General features: G+C 47.2%; 1 protein-coding gene across 6 annotated transcripts in view; it reads right to left on the bottom strand.

Annotated features, from left to right (window-relative positions):
- Positions 1-18970, bottom strand: part of MTSS1 (metastasis suppressor 1) — a 110753-nt gene extending 91783 nt beyond the window's left edge. For all 6 annotated transcript variants that reach the window (XM_012723006.1, XM_012723009.1, XM_012723007.1 and 3 more), the window contains exons 1-2: positions 18910-18970; positions 13598-13671 (exon numbers count right to left, since the gene is read on the bottom strand). In XM_012723006.1, the coding sequence (XP_012578460.1) occupies positions 13598-13616 (19 nt within the window). In that variant the 5' untranslated portion in view covers positions 13617-13671; positions 18910-18970. The remainder of the gene's footprint in view (positions 1-13597; positions 13672-18909) is intronic.
- Positions 18971-19718: the final 748 nt, after the last annotated feature.

Genomic DNA, 19718 nt, shown 5'->3' with positions numbered 1-19718 from the left:
GCTGGCTTCTTGGGCAGTCTAGAAAGGAATGCAACAACACAGCCCTTTTCCAGACTGGAAAATCCTAGCTTGAGGGAGAGGTAGCACAGACAGGACCACCTCTTCCCAGAGGGTTTCAGCACAAAGGAATCAATTAGCTTCAACATGTGGGTGAACTTTTCCTGGAGCAAATAAATACCACAGGGAGCAGAGCAAGTGAGAACGCCAGCAGCCGGGCAGACACAGGACCGAGGCAAAAGGTGACCCAAGACCTGAATTCTTAAGTACCAAGCATCTGAACAAATGAGACTTTATGTCTATCAAGAACAGAACACACCGCAGAAAAGCAATCCTGTGGTTTGGAGCTACGGCCAAGACTTTGCGATCACAAAGGCAATGCAAGAACAGAAACAAGAAAAGACCACCATAAAATACAAACCTTTCATTATTTTTTCCAAGACAAATGAACTGTAAGCTACTTTGCATTCTCTTCAGCCTTTGTCCCCCTGTATCTGATACCATAGCCATTAAAAACAATTTCTAAAACGTCTTTGTTGAGCATCAGAATGAGACAGCTGGGATACTGGCGTGAGGAAATGTTCAATCTTGTCATTTTGCAAAAGGAATTCATATTCATAATTAATGATGCTTTTGTGCATGCCAGAAAGAAAATCTAAAGGCTCAACTATGCTTAAATAAATTCTCCCCAAGCCAAGTGCAATACAATTTTATAAATTATAGAGCGACAGGGAAGAACAAGAACTTGTGAGTTGTAGGCATAAAGAAAAGGATTAACAAGGCAGTGTTTTCAAGGGAGAAATTCCATCAAAAACATTAATTTCTGAAAGGGTGGGTACATTTCTTTCTCCTCCATGAAAGAAATAATAATAATAATGATAAAAAATTAATAATAAAAAAAATCTATCACCCTAAGAAAAGGTGTCTGTCTGACCATCACTGATTCGCCAACTCTGACTCTGGCTGTGCTGGACACATACCGCCAGGTACCAAACAAGGACCATTATCAAGCCAAAATGTCTACTAGAAAGATCACCAAAGTGGCCCAGGGGCCACGAGGCTTGACAGCAGGCACAGAGGCCAGAAGGAGGGGACACAGGCCAGCAGATGTCCACAACTACCACCACATGAGCATCACAGTCACCCCAACAAGCAGGTACGGCGAGCCCGAATATCATCTCACTGATGACACAAGGCTGGTGGGTCACTCGGACCCCCAGAGGCCACCCAGCAGCGACCGGACAGTGTGGGCCTGGAGCCAGCCTCTGGCCAGGCTCAGCCTCGGCCGAGACACAGCGCCATGAAGGTGACAACTCAGTGTGGCGGAAAACGCCAAAGCTGCTCAACAACAAGACAGTTCTTATCCGCCTTCATCTTTTGAAAACCCATGGCCTGTTTTCACACGGAGACGTGACCTTCTGGTGAAAGCGCCGTGGTCGCTTCTCAAATGACCCCTGCGCGGACTGTAAAGCCTCTGAAATCTTCACTTAGTCATGAGTAACTGAAGACCTGGCTGGAATGAACCAAGCTGCCCGCCCAGACCTCAAAAGAGGCTCAGCCTGGACTCACCAACTGCCACTTGACAGGGCTGAGCTAGGTGGTGCCCAGATGGGCCCCCGGGGCTCATTTGGCAATGTCCAGGGACATTCTGGTTGTCATCCAGCCCGAAGATCAGCAACAGAGCCTCAGTGGAGAGCTGGGTCTCAACTCTCAGGTGGCTCCAGGCAACCTAGCTGTGAGACAGCAGCAACACAGGAGAGAAGTGCCACACAGAGAACACAGACTGACAGAGAGACTCAGTCTCCTCAAACCTCCAAGTCCAGGCCCCGCACTGACTTTACACACACTCACTGGGAAGAGCAAATGCCAGGTCACTGGATATCCACCTACACAGACCAGGGCAACTGTATGGTCTTCCAGCTCAGGAAACACCCGATGGGCAGTGGGAGCCGAGGGGCTACCAGCACCCCACCCCACCCCACCCCCCGCCACATGCTGGCAGCCCACCTGTGGCTGGCTACGGCCAGTGGGACCACCAGCACCTCTGGGAGAGGCCAGGGGGTGCGTTTACACGGCCCATTATCTCCTCCAGTTCCAGCGCTACATCTTGCTCTTGGCTTTAAACTGCATTATCCAAACTCTCCCAATCAGCGCCCGCTCTCATGAGCAGATGGCAATCACGTGCAGAAAAGGCCAATCGAGAGATCAAATTCAGGCGAGCTCTCAGATCTGGCGCTCTGGGTGGGTTTAGGAAGGGTCAGAGAGCCAGGAAGGCGGGCACCTGCGGGGAGCAGAGGGCCTTTGTCTGCCATCAAGGCTTCCCGACAAGCCGAGTGGACCAGCTCGGGAGGAAACCTGCATCCCCCCAACACCTGCATTTATCCCCAGGAAGGAGCCCGCAGGTCAGAAGCAGAGGAAGGAGGTTCCACTTTCGTTGTGTCCTCCATACTTCTTTTGTATTTTATCAGACACCTTTGGTGGCTTTGGGTCACTGGATCACCCTGTGACCACTAATCACATTAAAGGGTGCCTATGAAAGGCCTCTTGGGGCCTTGGCAGAAGCATTATCTCCTTTCCGCATTTTAAATGGGGAAGCAGCAGCACTATCCGGGAACTGTGAAATGAGCTCAAATGCAGCTTTAAAGCAAGTACCACCCAGCTTCTGGATATTCGTCTCCATGGTAACCAGAGTCCCTGGGTCCTGGCACACACAGCAGGAAATGCTGCCGATTTCCACAGCAGTATCTTTTACTAGAAATAAGAGTCCCATGGCAATTCTAAACATATGGGAATTTAAAAAACTGTATGAGTGTGCACGCATGCACACTCATAGACACGCACACACACAATTCACACAACAATGGAGACCACAGTCTATCCTTACAAATAAATATGCTTATGGCAATGATTAAAATATAAGCAAAACAGTCTCTTCCACCCCACAGAACTGTAATAAAAGAAAACGAAAACATCTTTTACAGAAAAAGGAAGGGCTGGACTGGCAGTGGAAAAGGAAAGCCCGCTGGAGAACCAGACGACCAAGGGGTTTGTATAAACAAACGAGCAAACAAAAATCAACTGAGAGCAGAGAAAATATATATATATTTTCATTGTCCATGTTCTTTCCTGCTTTAACGCCCTCAGCATTCAACCAAGAGGCAAATTGGACAATGGTTTGCCATGTGGATTCTGGGGGGTCCAGGAAGCAGAGTCCAGAGCTAAACCAAGAGTCCCCTTTGTCCCCCTCATCAGGTGAGTGGCCTTGGCAAGTGCCCTCCGCCCTCCCAAGACTCAGCTTGCCCTGCCAAAAGGAAAAGGTAGATAAGCTACCAGCTCGTGTATAGAAAAGCCCTTCACCTCCTTAAACATGAAAGACCAGAATATGTTAAAAAAACAAGCAAGGCAAACACCTCTAGATAATGCTCACTGTAAGCCACAGATAATTCCCAAAAGAAGTGTATAAAAGTCAAATTTACTTATAAAATGTATCAGGAAAATTCACTGCCAGTTGGGTGACTTTGGAACATTCTCTACTCTGGGTTCTCCTTCTTCGGTACTGTGTTCACCCAAGAGCAGAGTCCTAAGGTCACAATGTTAGTTCAAAGAGATTTCCCTTGCTGAGGTTTTCAGGACGGGACTTTATCAGGGCAGAGAGGAGCTAAGATCAGACTCGGAAACCCACTAGGTTTGACAACTTTGTCAAGCGTCTTCAAATTCCATGTGCATTTCATCAAGTTCATGATCGTGGCAATTGATCTTTCCTACAAAAGCATGGTATAGTAAGTTACATGAAAACAACTACATCCTTTCAATCAATATTTACCACAAGTGACACTTGTGTGTGGGCAGCAACTGGGTGGGGCAGAGGAGTGTTAGTTATTAAGCCAACACAGGGGAAGCAAAGGGAAAGGAATGAGGATGGAGAGGAAGACGGATAGTCCTCATCACCAGCATCCAAACTGCAGAAAGCCCTGCAAGCTGCAAGCAAAGCACTTCCTTACGGAAGCTGGCAAATCACAGCCGAGCACACAAAGGCCTAGCCAGGACTGTCCTCCCGCCACCTCAAGATTCACCGGCGTTAACCAAGGCTGGCGAGGTTCACCGCAAAGATCACGCATGCTAACTCAAGTGCCACCAGTGAAAACACACTAAGGCAGAGAGGACGACACCGCAGAGGGCGGGCGGAGGCTCCCCTGGGTTAGGGCAAGGCCGTGCCATCCCCGGACACACGGGCTTGAGTGCAGAATCGGGTCAGCCCAAGCACTTCCTGACACAGGTCAGAATATTCTAGTGCCCCCGGCTCTGGACACGCAGGACAGGACTATGACAAAGTGGGACCCGGGCACAGTGCCGTTCCCCAGAGGCACCAGAGCCACTCTTTCAAATGGCATTTTTGTAAAACACCGTGAAAAATAAGCCCCCCTACCCCCCAGGCAGGGCAATGTCTGCCACAATGGAACAGCTGCTGGTCCCCAACCGAACAGCCACAGGACCAGGCACTTCAGAGGGGAATGGGACTATTTTCAGGTATCGATTTTATTATCAAGAGAAGACTGATGGGCTCAGAGAAAAGGGATTTCACTTTGCCACCAGTAAAGCTCAGTTCATGATTCCAAATCCCCTAGAAAATGTCAATTTTCCCATCAAAACACTTAAGCACCACCTCCACCTTCTTCATCCCCCCAAAATGGGAGAAGGGTAAGACATTTTTAATTTATGAATATTCCTTAAGCATATAAATTCCTTTTATTCCCATTCCTTACTTAGAGTACAATTTGTAAAAAAAAATGTTTAAAATACTCATGGCCCCCTCTCCCCTAAAGCCCTGCACTCAACACTGGGTTCGAGTTGCACAGAAAGCAAACCTAAAAATAATAGCTTTTTAAAAAACGGAAAATGGCAAGACGCCATTTTCAATAGGCTGTTTTCTAAGTGAAATGTATCAGAGTCACTGTATTCTGCCCATGGGTGAATATGACTCAAGGCCGATTAGGGTTGGGAAAGCATCAAAATTATGGCACCTGAATGCGCTTTTAGGAACCCATTTAAAAAGGTGCTGTATTTTCGCTTCATCCCTTAGTAGGTCAATGATAGCTCTGAAATCTTGTAGAGGAAATAGAGAATTTATAGCTTGAAGTTGTGTTTACATTAACAGGCATACCGTTTTTCAGTTAGGTTATATATTGTTATAAACAGCAACAATCTATGAAGGTTTTTTTTTTTTAAATTTTTACTTTATACAAGTTGGAGACCATCATAGGCATTTGATGTAAAAATTGATCTATACACAGTCAAACTCACAAGCATGGAGTGACATGAGGCTGGTGGAAGTTAGTATGGCTACACTAAAACTATTCCAAGCCATCTCCCGAGCCCCCAGAGAACAACCCTATAAACAGAGTGAGATTCCCCCACCCTCCTCAAAAGCCAATTTTCACTTCCTTGAAACTGCATGTTATCCATTAAAAATTCATGAATACATACACTTTGGGAGGGGTGCCTTTATTGTTTGGAATTAGACATGTTACCTCTCCACCTAGGACCCCACCACAGGCTTGTCTGAACCCCTCCACACCCACTGACCCAGCCCCTCAGAAACCACACCCCCACCTAGTTAATCTCTGTAATCCCAGAATCCTGTACACAGTAAACCCTCAATGCAGCTTTCTGATATAAAACAGAGTAAATGGAATGACTCATAAAATAGTTCACTTACAGTTAAAGCAGAATAAGCCTCTTTATAGGACTTTTTACACTCCTGCCTGTGCTGTAGACCACCACCAGGTACACGCAGCTGGTCCGAGAGCTACGTGCACCCAGGTTTATGGCAGATTTATTTGTAAAAGTCAAGATCTCGAAATCACTTTACACACCCATTGACAAATGAGGGGACGATACTGGAAGATAGGGTTCTAGTCACAAAGGAATACTACTCAACTATTAAAAAAAAAAAAGGAACCTTGTCTTTTGTAACAACATGAATGATCTTGGAGGGTCTCACACTTGGTCAAGTAAATCAGAAAAAGACAAACCCCATATGACTTCACGCACATGTGGTAGGTAGAGGAAACAGATGACCTAATAAACCCAAAATAAGATCAACTCACGGTCACCAGAAGGGAGGGGGCACAGGGAGGCATAAGGGTACCTGGGAAGCACAGAGCTGGAACTTTTCAGTGGTGAATGTGGCGCAGTATGTACTCATGGTAATGCTTAATGATGTGCACCAGAAGTTTATGGAATGCTGTAAGGCAGTATTATGTCAATACACATTTTCAGTAAAATTTTAAAATCAGAAATTCAGGTACACTCAGCCAGATTTTCAGTGCTCAGTCACCACCTGGGGTGAGGGGCTAGCATGTTCCACAGTAAAAGTGTAGACTTTTTCCATCATTGCAGAAAATTTTATTGCCTAGAATGACCCTGACCCAGGGCTCCCCAAAGCGAGGACTGCATCGGGGTCAGCCCCCCACAGCACACACAGGACTGTCAAGTCCCAGCATGAGGCCTGCAAATAAAAGGAAAGCAAAACAAACAAAAAAAGAAAATCTATGGAACTGTCACTTGTTCAGCAACTTCCCCCCTCGAACAAGCTACAGATGTTCTGACTCTTCATAGCTCCACAAGCCCCACCCCCACCTAGAGCACAGCAGAGACTTCTCAAAATGTGCGTGCCAGCAGGGTACAATATGCTGAGGACTTCCTCAGCATAATTCATGTGGCTCAAAACCAAGAGGTCAAGTTCAAAACTCCCAAAATGAAAGGCAATGGAGAGTTTCTAGGTCACTGTCAACACAAGGGTGCTGGATTCATGTTTCAGAACATTAGAGAAGAAAATACAGCTGCTGCCCATCCGCTCTAGGAGCAAGCCACGGCGGCTCGGGCTGGGCTATAGAAATCCAGCAATCTGCAACTGTTTCCTCAGCAACCCAGGCGTGCAAGGCTCCAGGACACTAGAGCTAAGCTGCCTTAGCAGGGAGACACACACATACACTCTCTAAGCAAAATCAACTCTAAGACTTTTCATTTTCCATACAACTTCTCCAGACTCCAGAAAATGCTTTTTTTCTTCTCCCTGTGCCCATCCTTTTTAATTTATAAAGCCCTGGCTGGAATAAGACCATCAGAAACATGAATACACTATCTCTGAATGTTCTCAAAACTCCAAGCTCAGCACCAACACGCACACAGGAGCTTGTGTCTCGGACACTCCTCGGGTCTCTTTTCCTGCGGGAATCCTAAGGCAAAAGGAACTCAGGGTGCGAGCTGGTCCCTAAGAGTACAGCTCCAGCCCACATCCACAGACCAGTAGGCTGCAAGTTTAGACCTTTTGGGTTTGAATCAAATGAAAGAATTTGCCTGTATTCCTCTAAGGTCACATTCCGTGAGAAGGGCCTTTATACAGGATGTTTTTTAAATAATTATTCTGGCCCTCCCTGGTGGCACAGTGGGTTAAAGCACAGCACTGAGAAGCTAAGGCCACTTCCGCATGAATTCGATCCCTGCCCGCTCCAGAGGTGACCCACATGGCGCGGCAGACCTCTCCTGACCCGCCCGCTGCTCCCCTCAGCAGTGTGCTTCGCCAGTTGGCCTGTTCTGCTCCCCACTCTGTCTCTGGTGAACCCTCTCACTGACCCTGCACCTCTGGCCTGTACCCTAGTTCTGTATGCATAAATTTTAAAAAAATTTTTTTAAGTCATTATTCTCTCCCCCCTTTTGTGGTTAAGAAGCTTTCTAGGTAGAAATCATAAGGTTCTCAAGAGATGAAAGGAAATTCTGGTCTTGAACAGCAGAGTCAACCCAGAGTGAAGGGTCAGTAAGTATCCAACAGCCTGGTTAAAATAAAACTCGTGGGCAAACAAAACCATTCTGGCTGCCTGTGAGAAACCACTTCCTGCACCCCCTGCCCTAGAAAGGAGAACTCCCAGCAACCAGAGTAGGGCCGCTCCCTGGGACCACAGCATGATTGCTGGGTCCTCCTCAGCTACAATGAAATGCAATGAAGCCACAAAGTCCACCAGTGACCCCGGGGGGCGGGGGATCACAGAAGTTGGGATTCTGGACCCCCAACTGAAATCTGGCCAAGGTCCCATCCAGTTCATGAGCTCCTGCCTCAGAGAAGACAGCCTTCCCCGCTCAGATCCACCTAGGGCCGGCAAGTGCATTCAGTCTGTCACTCAGCCCACCGTGTCTAAACTCTGCTCAGTGCCAAGACTTAGCATTTGGGTATGTGATCTCTCAGGGTAGGCCAGCGCCTGCCGTCCAGGGAGAAGGCGACAGCCAAGTGAGTAGAACGCTCTGGCACCTGCCAGAGGCCCTGGGGCCTGCGGCCCACTTCACACTGGGGAGTGGGGGCTGGCAAAGGTTTCCCAGGTGATGCCTCATTTAAACCAGACCTCGGAAGACGAAGCGACAGCAACTTGGCGTCTAAAGAGGGTGGAGAGAGGGTGGGTTGGGCTGGGACCCAGTCCGGAACACACATGTACAGGCAGACAGGGATCAAAGGCTTTCAAGTGTCAGGACACAGTGAGCATTTTGTTGTGGGTGGAACTGCCGGCCGGGGGCAGAGATGTCCTTGGACAGGTGGTTATGGCCACACGCCAGAGGCTGCCTGTGACAGCGCAAAGTTCGCTGGGGAGCAAATTCTCCTGGGAGGCTTCTTAAAATCGGACATTTCTGGGTCCCACATCAATGCTTTGATGTCATAGGTCCAGCAGGGGCCCTGAAAACTGGACTTTAGAAAAACAAACCTTCTGAGGGGTACGATCGAGCTAGATCTAGCGACCATGACATTTAGTATAATCTATACTAAGAGCAAGTGATGTATACTTAAAAACTTACTTTGAAGAACTAAGAATGCTTTATCCAAAATATGTCACAGGGATTTCTCCCCTGTGACAAGACCCAGAACCATGGCTTCCACGTTGGTGAACACACCTCCGGCCACCTGCACCTCGGGCTCTCCTGACAGTACCGCCTGTACCACCTTGGCCACCACACTACAGGGAAGGGCCTTTGTGTTATGACTCACACCTGTACAAATGTCCACCTGTCGTTTCTTTTCCTCTTCAATCTCCTCCCTGGATTGGAAACTAAGGAGGCTACAGAAGAAAAAATTTCAGACTGTCTGGCTTCACTCAGCTTTAATGGATTTTATAGGGCCAACACCAGATTTAGAATCAGAGAACATTAGAGTCAAAAAAGATGACTCGTGACCATCTGGAATCTACATCCATTTACAGGTGGGGAAATTAGAGCTCCAAGAATGGAAGAATAGTTTAACAAGTTTGCAGAGCTGGCCAACGCCAGGCACCCCAGGTCCCATCTCAGCTCTACCCCAGGGAGCCACATGGTTTGGCTTTTTTAATGCATTCAGAATCGGGCAAGTGCAAAAGCCAGCACGGGCTTCAGATCAGTCACAGCACCGCTCACAAATGGAATCATGACTCCACGGTTGAAGTCCAGGCTCTGGGCCATGCTCCAGTTTCATCACTATCTAGTAGTGTGATCCTGGTGAGTGTGGGTAAACACTTTGCACCCCAATTTCATCCCAACTTCATTCCTTATAACAGAGATCGTGAGCACCAACCATCTCTGCAAGAACAAGGAGACTCAATATAGACAAAGCGCATGGAACATTCCCCAGGTCCAGACAGTGTTGCCATGCAAAAAAGCCCAGTCACCACGATGGCCCACTTTCAGTCCACTTTGGGTAAAGTGACACAAAGGCTTTGGACATTAAGGTGATCAAGTCGGCAAGGGATGCATCTTTTTCATGGAATCTCCACCTCCTAACCATGGGGTTGCTGTACCATCAAACTCCCCGAGAGGTTATGTCAAAGCTAGGAAGTAATTACAGAGGCCACCAAAAAGAAAGTCACAGCACGGTGCTCTTCAAAGCCCTTGCTGACTGCAGCGGAAGGAGCAGTGACCACGAGAGCAAGTGCTGACTCAGGAGCACCTCTGGGCTCCGTGAATTCTGCCTCCCAGAGACCGGCAGCCGACAGCCTGAGTGCCAGGGTGGGCAGAAAGGTGGTTTCCCAATCTGGGCAGCCTCTGCCAGAGATGAGAAGCCTTCGCACTATGACTCATGCTCTTTTCTTTCTTTAGGAACTAGACAACCACATGCCAGCCACCTGCAACATTTCTCAACAACTATGTCCATCACAGACAGGGAGGAAATGAAGCCCTGCTGCAGAGCCAGCCCCAGGTGCTAGCTCTTCGTGGCCACTGACACAGGAAAGGGCACTTTCCTACTGAAGGCAGGTGTGTATACAGCCAGGTGCTCACTCCACAAAATACAGACCTGCATACTGGACTACGTGCTGATTATTATCGCTTAATTATTAACCTACGTGTACTCATGTGTCTAAGCGAGAAACAGAACAGAGTTCTAAATATATTTTCATTTTCTATTTAACAGTAACTGCATTATGGATGACGGATTATGCTTATAGTGGCCAGTATTATGAGCTTTCCCTAATTGTATTAATAGCTGGTATAAAATACTGGCTAAAAAGAACAAAGATGTTTCCTCTGGGAAATAGTATGGAATACTATAGAAACCAGAGACCTGCTAAGTTTAAGATTCTGGAAGCCCAATGTAGTGCTATTCCTATCATTTCCAGCAAAGACTCAAAAAATACACCTGAAGTCTCCAAGCGAAGACTGGACTTTTGGGAGCGGCTAAAATATCAGCCGGCAAACTGTATTAGAGTTACAGCCCGTGACCTTAAGTAAATCCATCTGCTGCTGATAAAACAGCTTGATGCGTTTTCTCCAGACTCATCGTTTCCTTGGCGACGCATACACCATTAAAACTAGGTTACTCATAGCTTTCCAAAAGGATGTACACAGGGGCGTTAATCGCAGCATGGCTTGTAACAGCAAATAAATGGGGATAATCTAAATAGACACCAGTGGAAGGATGACTAACTTGGGTCAATGCTCCAGACGCTGAAATTCCAAGTGACCACCAGAAAGGATGGGTAGGTGTAGGGTACTGACAGAGGGCAGCTATGGTCTACCGTGGGTTTAAAACATGGGGATACTGCTTTTTAAGGGCTACCTTAGGACAAAGATCACATGAATGTACTTTACTCCATGTATCATTCTAGATATGTTCTGCGACTATCTTTCATGTTTGATTTAATATATGTGTTTAGATAAAATAAGTGACGCTAAACCTAATCTCTACAAGGACAGCTGGTTTCACTTTATGCACTTAGTGACACCATTTTTTGAAGCTAAAGCTTATGCTTCATATTTTTCTATTTTTAAAAGAAATTAACTTTTTTAAAATAAACACTACTTCTCATGCTTAGTAAGTATATGAGAAATGCATTCAGTTTCCCTCATCATTTTCATAAAATCCACCTTCTACCAACCATATATGCCTTTTAGGTCATGTGAGTCCTCTCCCACTCCCACACGCAACAGAAAGTTACCCCACCACCTCTTCCCCTAACCCTGTCCGCCGGTGGATGCTGGACATCATGACACAGTGTATTCTGGCATTGCTAAAAATGACCTGAAATCAAATGTTTTAAAAACAGACAGCAGCAAGGGTCTGTTCACTATGACATTATTTGCCTTTTGTCAAATCTATCACCTCCAAACTCCTCCACCACCACCACACACTGGCCATTCTGGTTTCTTTTCCCACAAATGATTGCTCTGTTTTTTTCTCCCTCCAACCATGAGAACTTGCAGGCCTCCTTGTTTCTCATCGAGAAGCAACCTCGCAAAAAACCTAGGCTCACATTGCAGGAAAATGTGAGCAAGTTTTTTTTTTTCTTTTCTTTTTGAATTTTCATTTCTTTTATTGAGGTGACATTGTTTTACAAAACTGTGACTCAGAGATAAAGTGTTTATTCCATCATCCAATTAACACTGAAAAAAATCTGAAAATTTTCCTATGTATCAGAGATCTAGTAAGTTCTCAAAAGTAGAGAGCAACTCTTATGAAAGACGTATTCAATATGTCTACTCTAGAAAGACATCAATATGACTGACAGTTCCAGATACTGCTAAATACAAGGGGATAATAAAGCAGATTCAGTAATACCACTACTGGGGAACATCTTTTCAATGTCACTGTCTTCTTAAACCTGTATTTTCAAAGGTTTCTTCAAAATATAAGCTATGTAGTAATTTTTATAAGGACTTAAACAAAAATAAGGACCAATATAAGCTGTGTAATATTTTTTAAAAGGACTTAAAAAGATACTGGCTGAGACCCATATCAAGCTGAAAAACCAGAGGACGAAATCACTGTTCTGATGTCTCCCTCCTAGTCTATTCTCCTAGGGAAAACTTTTGAAACACCCCTGGCATCTTGGAAGCAAGAAGAAACACTACCTCCCCCGAGAGATTTTTTCCACTCCCTGCGCTGACTTTTCTCCGCTCACTTTTCTCTGATCCCTCAGCACTCTATACTCACTCTATCACCACACCAGGCATTCCTCTACACTGAAGCACTGACCTGAAGCGCTGACCTGACTCCATGCCACCCCCACTCCACTGCAAACTCCTTCGGGATAAGGAGAGTAATGTATTGATTTTTCAGGTCCCAAGCTAACGCTTTAAATATCAGCAGGTCTGCGTTTCTCGAATCAATGTGAAGTGTCTCTGCTGTAAATCCACCTATTAACTGAGATAAGCGGGTCCCCCTCCCAGCCTCCTGGAGGTACCTGGGACAGGTAGACCAGACCCCCATGTGACTTGCAACAGGCCCTAACACCTGCCCCTACACCACATTTGCCAATGTGACCCCGGCAATGAGGAGACCAGGCAGAAGCTGTCAGTGCTGAATCACACCCAGAGAGAGGAGGCAAAGAAGAGGCTGAAGAGATTCTCTGCCTGGGCATGAAAGTCCCCCCCAAGGCTCCGGGTCCCTACACTACAGTAATATCGGATTTCCCAGCATGGCAGTGAGTACAGGGGTATTTGTTTTCTCTCTATTCCTTTCATGTGTTGTTTTTCTCTTTTTTGTGGGTCAGTGGTCACTGGAACTATTACATATTTTCCACCCATTTCCCTTTGTTCATTGATTTCATAAACAGACTTTAAGCATCTGCTGTGTCCGGATGGGATGGGGGAGTCGTCACGAAGCAGCCACGAAGCAGCCACAGTCCGTGGCTCACGGGGCTGCAGCCAAAGGCGAACACTACTGACAAAAGAGTTTCTCCTGTGAAGGGAACCCAAAAAACCGTCTATCGAGTCCCCCTCGCTGCTACCCCTTCCACAGGGGACTGAGGATACCTCCAGACCCCCACGGGAGGAGGGGGAGCAAACTGGAGCAGGCACACAGCTCAAGGCGCCACAGCCACACACATCAGGGAGCGTGACCCCAAACAGCCCCCGCCTCCCCAGCCCCCAGAATCAGCGGTGCGTCTTTTCTGTCGTTTTCATCCTCCCCAGCTTGACTGTCTGGAGAGCTGTGTGTAGCTTCTACTACGTGGAGCCCCACCGAGTTAGAAAGAAATGTTTTCCTGTGAGTCATCGGAGCCCTGAGCGCCCCAGCTCCATCTTTGTGCGGAGCCAGAGGACAAGCCCGGAGGCGGGGCTCAGAGGGCGACGCCTCCCGCCATCTGCTCACCACGGGTGCTGGTCGCCATGTCGGCCACTTTCTGAAAGGCGTCCAGGAAGGCAGCTGCCGCTACTACTGTTGTCCTGAAATGAAACAGATAACAACAGCATGAGGGACGTCTCACACCGGCAAATTCAGGGCAGCTGAGAGGCGGCAATCTCTGCCAGGACAAGGCCTGTCCAGGAGCAACAGCCCAAGTGGGCCCCGACACTTGGGGTCCCACTTTTTTCTCTGGAAGCGCCTCCCCATGGCAAGCTCCTATGGTGCTAGTCAAGCAACACCAGCCGTTCTTCTAGCAAAAGAACAGGAGACTCTGACTAGGCAAGAAAGGAAAAGGTGATTCTACCTAAAAGGAAAAACATGGTTACAAATATATAAAGGGTACTTGGTGAAGTTAATTTTGGAATAGGAAAGCTTATCTATACAGCTAACTGTCAAACAACACAGATAGGAACTTCAGGGGTTTACTTTTTCAATAAATATAGTACATTAACATAAATGTATGCTGTCTTCTGATAAGTTTCTTAATGAAATTTTCTCTAGCTCACTTACAAAGAAAACATATAACTTACAACATGTATTAACTGTTTTGTCAGGTTTCCAGTCAACAGTAGGCCGCTGGTAGTTAAAACTTTGGAGGAGTCGGGGCCCTCCCTGGTGGCGCAGCGGGCTAAAGCACAGCACTAAGAAGCTTAAGCCACTTCCGCCATGAGTTCAATCCCCACCTGTCCAGAGGTGACCACATGGTGTGGCAGCAGACCTCTCCTGACCCTCCCGCTGCTCCCCTCAGCAGTGTACTTCGTCGATCTGACTGTTCTGCTCCTCACTCTGTCTCTGGTGAATCCTCTCACCCTCTGCCACCTCTGGTCTGTACCCCAGTTCTGTATAAATAAATAAATCTTTAAATAAAAAAAATCTTTTGAGGAGTCAAAAGTTATATTTGCATTTTTCTGAATGCATGTAAGTGAGGGCCTCTACCATCGAGTTGGCCAAGGGTTTCTCTCTCTCTCTCTATATATATAGATATATATGCACTATATACACATGTATATATGTAGTATACATGTGTATAGAGACCCTTGATCGAACTCAGTGGTAGAGCCCTGCCCTCACCTATCATGCATTCATGTATATATAGTGTATATATACAAATATATAAGACAAATACTTATGTATGTAGAGATATAGAGATATCAGGAGAAGGAATCTTAGAAAGGTCATCTACTTCAAACAATCCACTGTACAGATGGGAAAACTAAGATCACAGCTACACAGCAACTTTCAGTTCACTCATTCATAGCAGTGCTGGGTCAAGCAACCCAGCATCACTCATGGTGCCCTACAAGACGAGATCCTAGTTGTGTGACTTACCCCTAAATCATAATTACCATGAGCTGATAGGCTAACTTTTAAAACTTAGAAAGCGATCTCAACTAAATCTTCTGAACTCCTGAAAGCAGAGCATGATGAGAACTCAGTATACTCAGTCAATGTCCTGGAAATTATTTTCAAGCCTTCATGCTCTCTAGAGGACTCAGGCATTCTGCTGGCTACTGATTCCTAGAATCATGACCCAAGAGGTCATTCAAGGAAGAATAAGCGCCGCTCCAAGCCCAGGGATACCGAGAAAAGCATGTCAGCCCCAGGGCTCACGGACAAGGCCTTTACAATCAAACTTATAATCTGATGCTTATTTCTGAGTATCCACATATGAATCCAGTTGTTACTGCACATTCATAACAAAATGCAGAGTTGCTGAAAGAAAAAAGTAGTTAACACTGGACTAGATAGGAAGGGGATGCAAAGGAGAAAAAAAAGGAAAGAAGTGGACTTGAAACAAAAGCAACAGGGACTATGAAACAAAGCTCTGGAAGTTTCTGAGACTGTCCCCGAGTCTTGAGTCAAACTTCAAAACGAGGTCTAATAGTTTTCAACAGAACATGGAAGCACTCTGATCAAACAAAAAGAACATAAATTCAAAACAACCCCATTTCAAAGCATATTTTAAAGAGTTGGCAAACCCTGGACAAGTCAGTTCCATCAAATGCCCTGGGATTTAGAAAAAGCTCATTTCGATTTACAATTAATATCTGACATGATGACTGAACTAATTCTCATGCAAGACAATGCTGATCATCCAAATTTAATGAGCCAGATGGAGAGGGCTCTTGTGTAACATGAAGTCACCAAGGTTCCAACGGAAATGGGGACGGGGATCCAGTGTGGGGTGGGTGTTGAATGCGGGGGGGGGGGGCGAAGGGAGCAATGAAGCGCCTTTTAGTACTGCCTCCCAAAGAGCCCAGACTCAGAGTCCCTTGTCCCCAAATACCTTGTCTTTTGTGATGGGGTAGGAGGAAGTAGTGAAGCAGCCAAGATAAGGGACTGATTTTGTCCCTTCCACCTCTTGGCTTCATCCTTTCTCTAATGGTTTTCACATGCTGGAAGTCCCTATACTGGTCTAGATCAAAAACAAGTTGGATAATAATAACAATAATAATAATGGAATGGTCCCTGCCCTCAGGATACTAAAATTTAAGAGAATAGAAAATGTAGTTTGAGGCCTCCCTGGTGTGGCACAAGGGGTTACGTCTCAGCACTATGAAGCTCTCGCAGCCACTGTGGCATGAGTTCCATCCCTGTCTGGGGAGCTGACCCACAGGCGCGACAGACCTCTCCAGTCTTGCCTGCTGCTCCCCTCAGCAGTGTGTTTCAGTGGATCTGCCTGTTCTGCTCCCTACTCTGACGCTGGTGAAATCCTCTTACCTCCACCCCTCTGCACCTCCAGCCTACACCCCACTCTTATATGCATAAATAACTCGATCTTTTTTTAAAAAAAAAAAAATGTACTTTGTACCAGTGGGAATAAAATAAAACTGCTTTAAGTCCTATCAGTATGTTTATGATAGAGTTCCTCGTTGGTTAAAGAGGAAGAAGGGTTATTTCTTGATCAGCCCTGACACGAGGGTTGGTGAGTGAGGTTGGGTCAAGAAAAGAGTGTTTTAACCGTTTTGCTACAGGAGGAGATGCCCTCTGGGCTGGTGACTAGACTAAGTGATAACAGTGTGGAGACCGGGCGGGCAGGGCAAACAAATGCAGCTACAGAATACAGTGAGGACAGTGAGGCCTCCATGAAGGGAGCTATATGCTGAGCAGAGGTGGCTGTATCTGGCGGAGGAGAATGGAAATGGCAAAGGACCTGACAGATGGACCGAGGCTCATCGTCCAACCCCACTGTCCATCTGGATGCCCGGTCAAGGCTCTGGAAAGTCCCGGTTGGTAAAGAGAAATCCACATGGCTGAAGGAGTATGGGGCAAATGCCCGTGCTCCAGTCTCCCCTGGTCTACAGGACTTCCCCTCCTGCAGCTGAAGGGGTGGCCCCGGCAGAGAACACCTGTCACCCACAGGCTTTGTACCCTAGAAAGCAGGGACCTACTAGTGTAAGAGTATAATCCCCAAAGGGGAGGGTCCAGGTCCCCTGCCCCACCCCAGGGTGGGTGGAGCTGGGCAGGGAGACGCTAAGAGAGACTGGGAAAAGGGAGGCGGAGATGAACCACCGGGAGCAGAGTCGGGATTTGGACACCAGGAAGACACTTGAAAGAGACAGAAACGTTAGTGAGAGACCTAAAGGGAGGCTGACAACTGCTGCCCTTATCTTGACTTGTATTTACTCTTCTCCTCCCAGACTTGCTGGCCCCTCCTGCCCCCTTGCCTGTGGGTCCCTACCAGAAGGTGCCTTAGACTAGGCAGCTTTTGGAACTCAGTGGCTCTGCTCTGAGCCAATCCTGATTGGCTGCACATTTATCCACAAGGAGGTGGGTAACTTTGGGTGTCAAATTGGAAATCATTTTATCTTTATTCTTTCTTTTCTCTCTACCCTACACTAATGCTACTAAAATTGTCTTCTATGGAAGGTCTTAGACACTAAACATGTTTGCCTTTATGCAGTGGATGGGAGAGCCCATTTACTCATTTGGTTTTTTAAGATTTATTTTTATTTATTTATGCACACAAGAGCTGAGGTACAGGCCAGAGGTGTGGAGGGTGAGAGGATTCGCCAGAGGCAGAGTGGGCAGCAGAACAAGCAGATCAACTGAAAAACACTGCCAAGGTGAACAGCTGGTGAGATAGGAGAGGTCTGCTGTGCCCACAGGGGTGGCTGCGAATATCTTCATAGCACTGAGATTAACCCCTTGTACCACTAGGGAGGCCCAGGGAGAACCCATTTGGAGCAGGCAAGCTTGGCATTTTGGGGTACCCTTTATCTGCCCCCTAAGACTTTATTCTTGGAAAACCACTGACTACCTGAGAGCCAACCAACATCATTCCTCACATGTCACAACAGGGGCCCTAAAACAACTGCACTTTCAATGTCCCACCCCTCAGGGGCCCCACTATAGCAACCCTTCTGCCCACTGATTTAGGAGGTCACGGCTTTCACGAGAGGATGCGGCATATTTCCTATTTCATATCAAGTGATACATGAGCCAGCACAGGACTGGGCGGCAGTCATGGCCCCTGGGACCAGAGCTGCACTAGAGCTGCATATTTTAATACACCTTATGGAAGCACAATTTACATACCGTAAAATTCACTCTCTGAGGTAGATGATTCACTGATTTTTTTTAATAAACTCAGATTTGAGCAACCACCAACCACCATAATCCAATTTTAGAACATTCCCCAAATGATCCCTTGTGCTCACTAAAGTCAGTCTCCTTTCTTACTCCCAGCCCCAAGGCAACCACTCACCAACATCCACCTCCAGATCTGTCTTCCCGAGAGTCTCTCAGGTAAATGGAGTTACGTAACAGTCAACGCGAGGTCTCACACCGAGTGGCAGAAAGCCAACGGAACTCTGGAGGGAGTCAGATGCCTCAGTCCAAATGCCTGCCTCTTACTGTGAGGCTCCAGGTAAGTTACCCGGCTTGTCGCGCCTCAGTTTCCTCATCAGTTCAATGGGGGATTTAACTGTATTTCCTGGGGTTACAAGGAAGATTTCACCAACATGTCAATTTCACTGACATGTGCTCAGCATACAGCAAGCGCAGCATAAATGTCGCCCACCGTCGCCTGGCACGTCAAGCCTCACTTGACTCACAAAATCCCTATGGAGGAGGAAGAACAGGTGCAGCTGGACTGCGTATGGGGGTTCGGACCCCAACACAGAGTGAGCATGTGGCAGTGGCTGCAGCAGAAGCCACTGTGGGCTTCTGTACCCGTAACGCCTCTGCAATGAACCCCGAACCGCATGGTAGGTCTGTCCCGTTCCACTTGTGTAAAGGGTGTCACGTACTGCCAGGGAGAATGTACCTCTACTTACCGAAGCTGGGACTGCAGCTTTCCCGCTTTGTTGATGAAGTCTTCCCACACCGGGTAGCTCCCCTACAATGAAGCAAAGCCATGCGTCAGTCACCCTGGGATAGATGTTGGAAGAAGACACTAACAGAACACCGATCCAATCACAGAGGACAGGCGGTACAGTCCGTGACATGTGGCCCAGATCATATACACGTGGCTCCGTGCAGAACAGGTTGAGAATGTGCTCAGTCCCTGCGTCTTGAGACGCCAGACACAGCAAGTGGAAGAGTCGGGAAGACTCTACCACATTGATATATCGCCTTTTGAGTCAAGAGATAGAGTTGATATTCAAGGTGTGCAAACAACACCAGGCTCGGTCCCGACCCTTATCTGGGGGCGGCAGGGGAGGAGCGCAGTGACTGGGGCTGTGGGAAGCATCGCCAGACTACTGGCATCTCAAGGTTGGGGAGGTGCCTAAAGAAAGCTGCCAGGAAGGGCTGGGACCAGGATCCCAGTGCAGTAAGACAGTGGGTGTCCCCAGCATACTCTGCTAATGAGAACTCACCATCCTCCCCTCACCTGCCCCTTATTTCTACATGCCCTAGTTCTAACCTTCCAGGAGGCTCAAAGTTAAGCCCAATCCTGCTCTCACGTGGTAAGAGCACACCATCCACAGCTTTTCTGCTTTCTGTTCCTAGCAACAAGCACCCGGGACCCTGTCTTACACCCACAGAGTGGCCTAGAGACACTGCCCGAGTCACTCCTCTTCTAGCGTGCTACTTTGACACCCAACTCAATCACGCCAACCTCCTGGAAAGGAGTGGGGCCTGT

Source organism: Condylura cristata, unplaced genomic scaffold (genome assembly GCF_000260355.1).
Source record: "Condylura cristata isolate star-nosed mole 26May11 unplaced genomic scaffold, ConCri1.0 scaffold00009, whole genome shotgun sequence".
NCBI lineage: Eukaryota > Metazoa > Chordata > Mammalia > Eulipotyphla > Talpidae > Condylura > Condylura cristata.
This window is presented reverse-complemented; position numbering and strand designations above follow the sequence as displayed.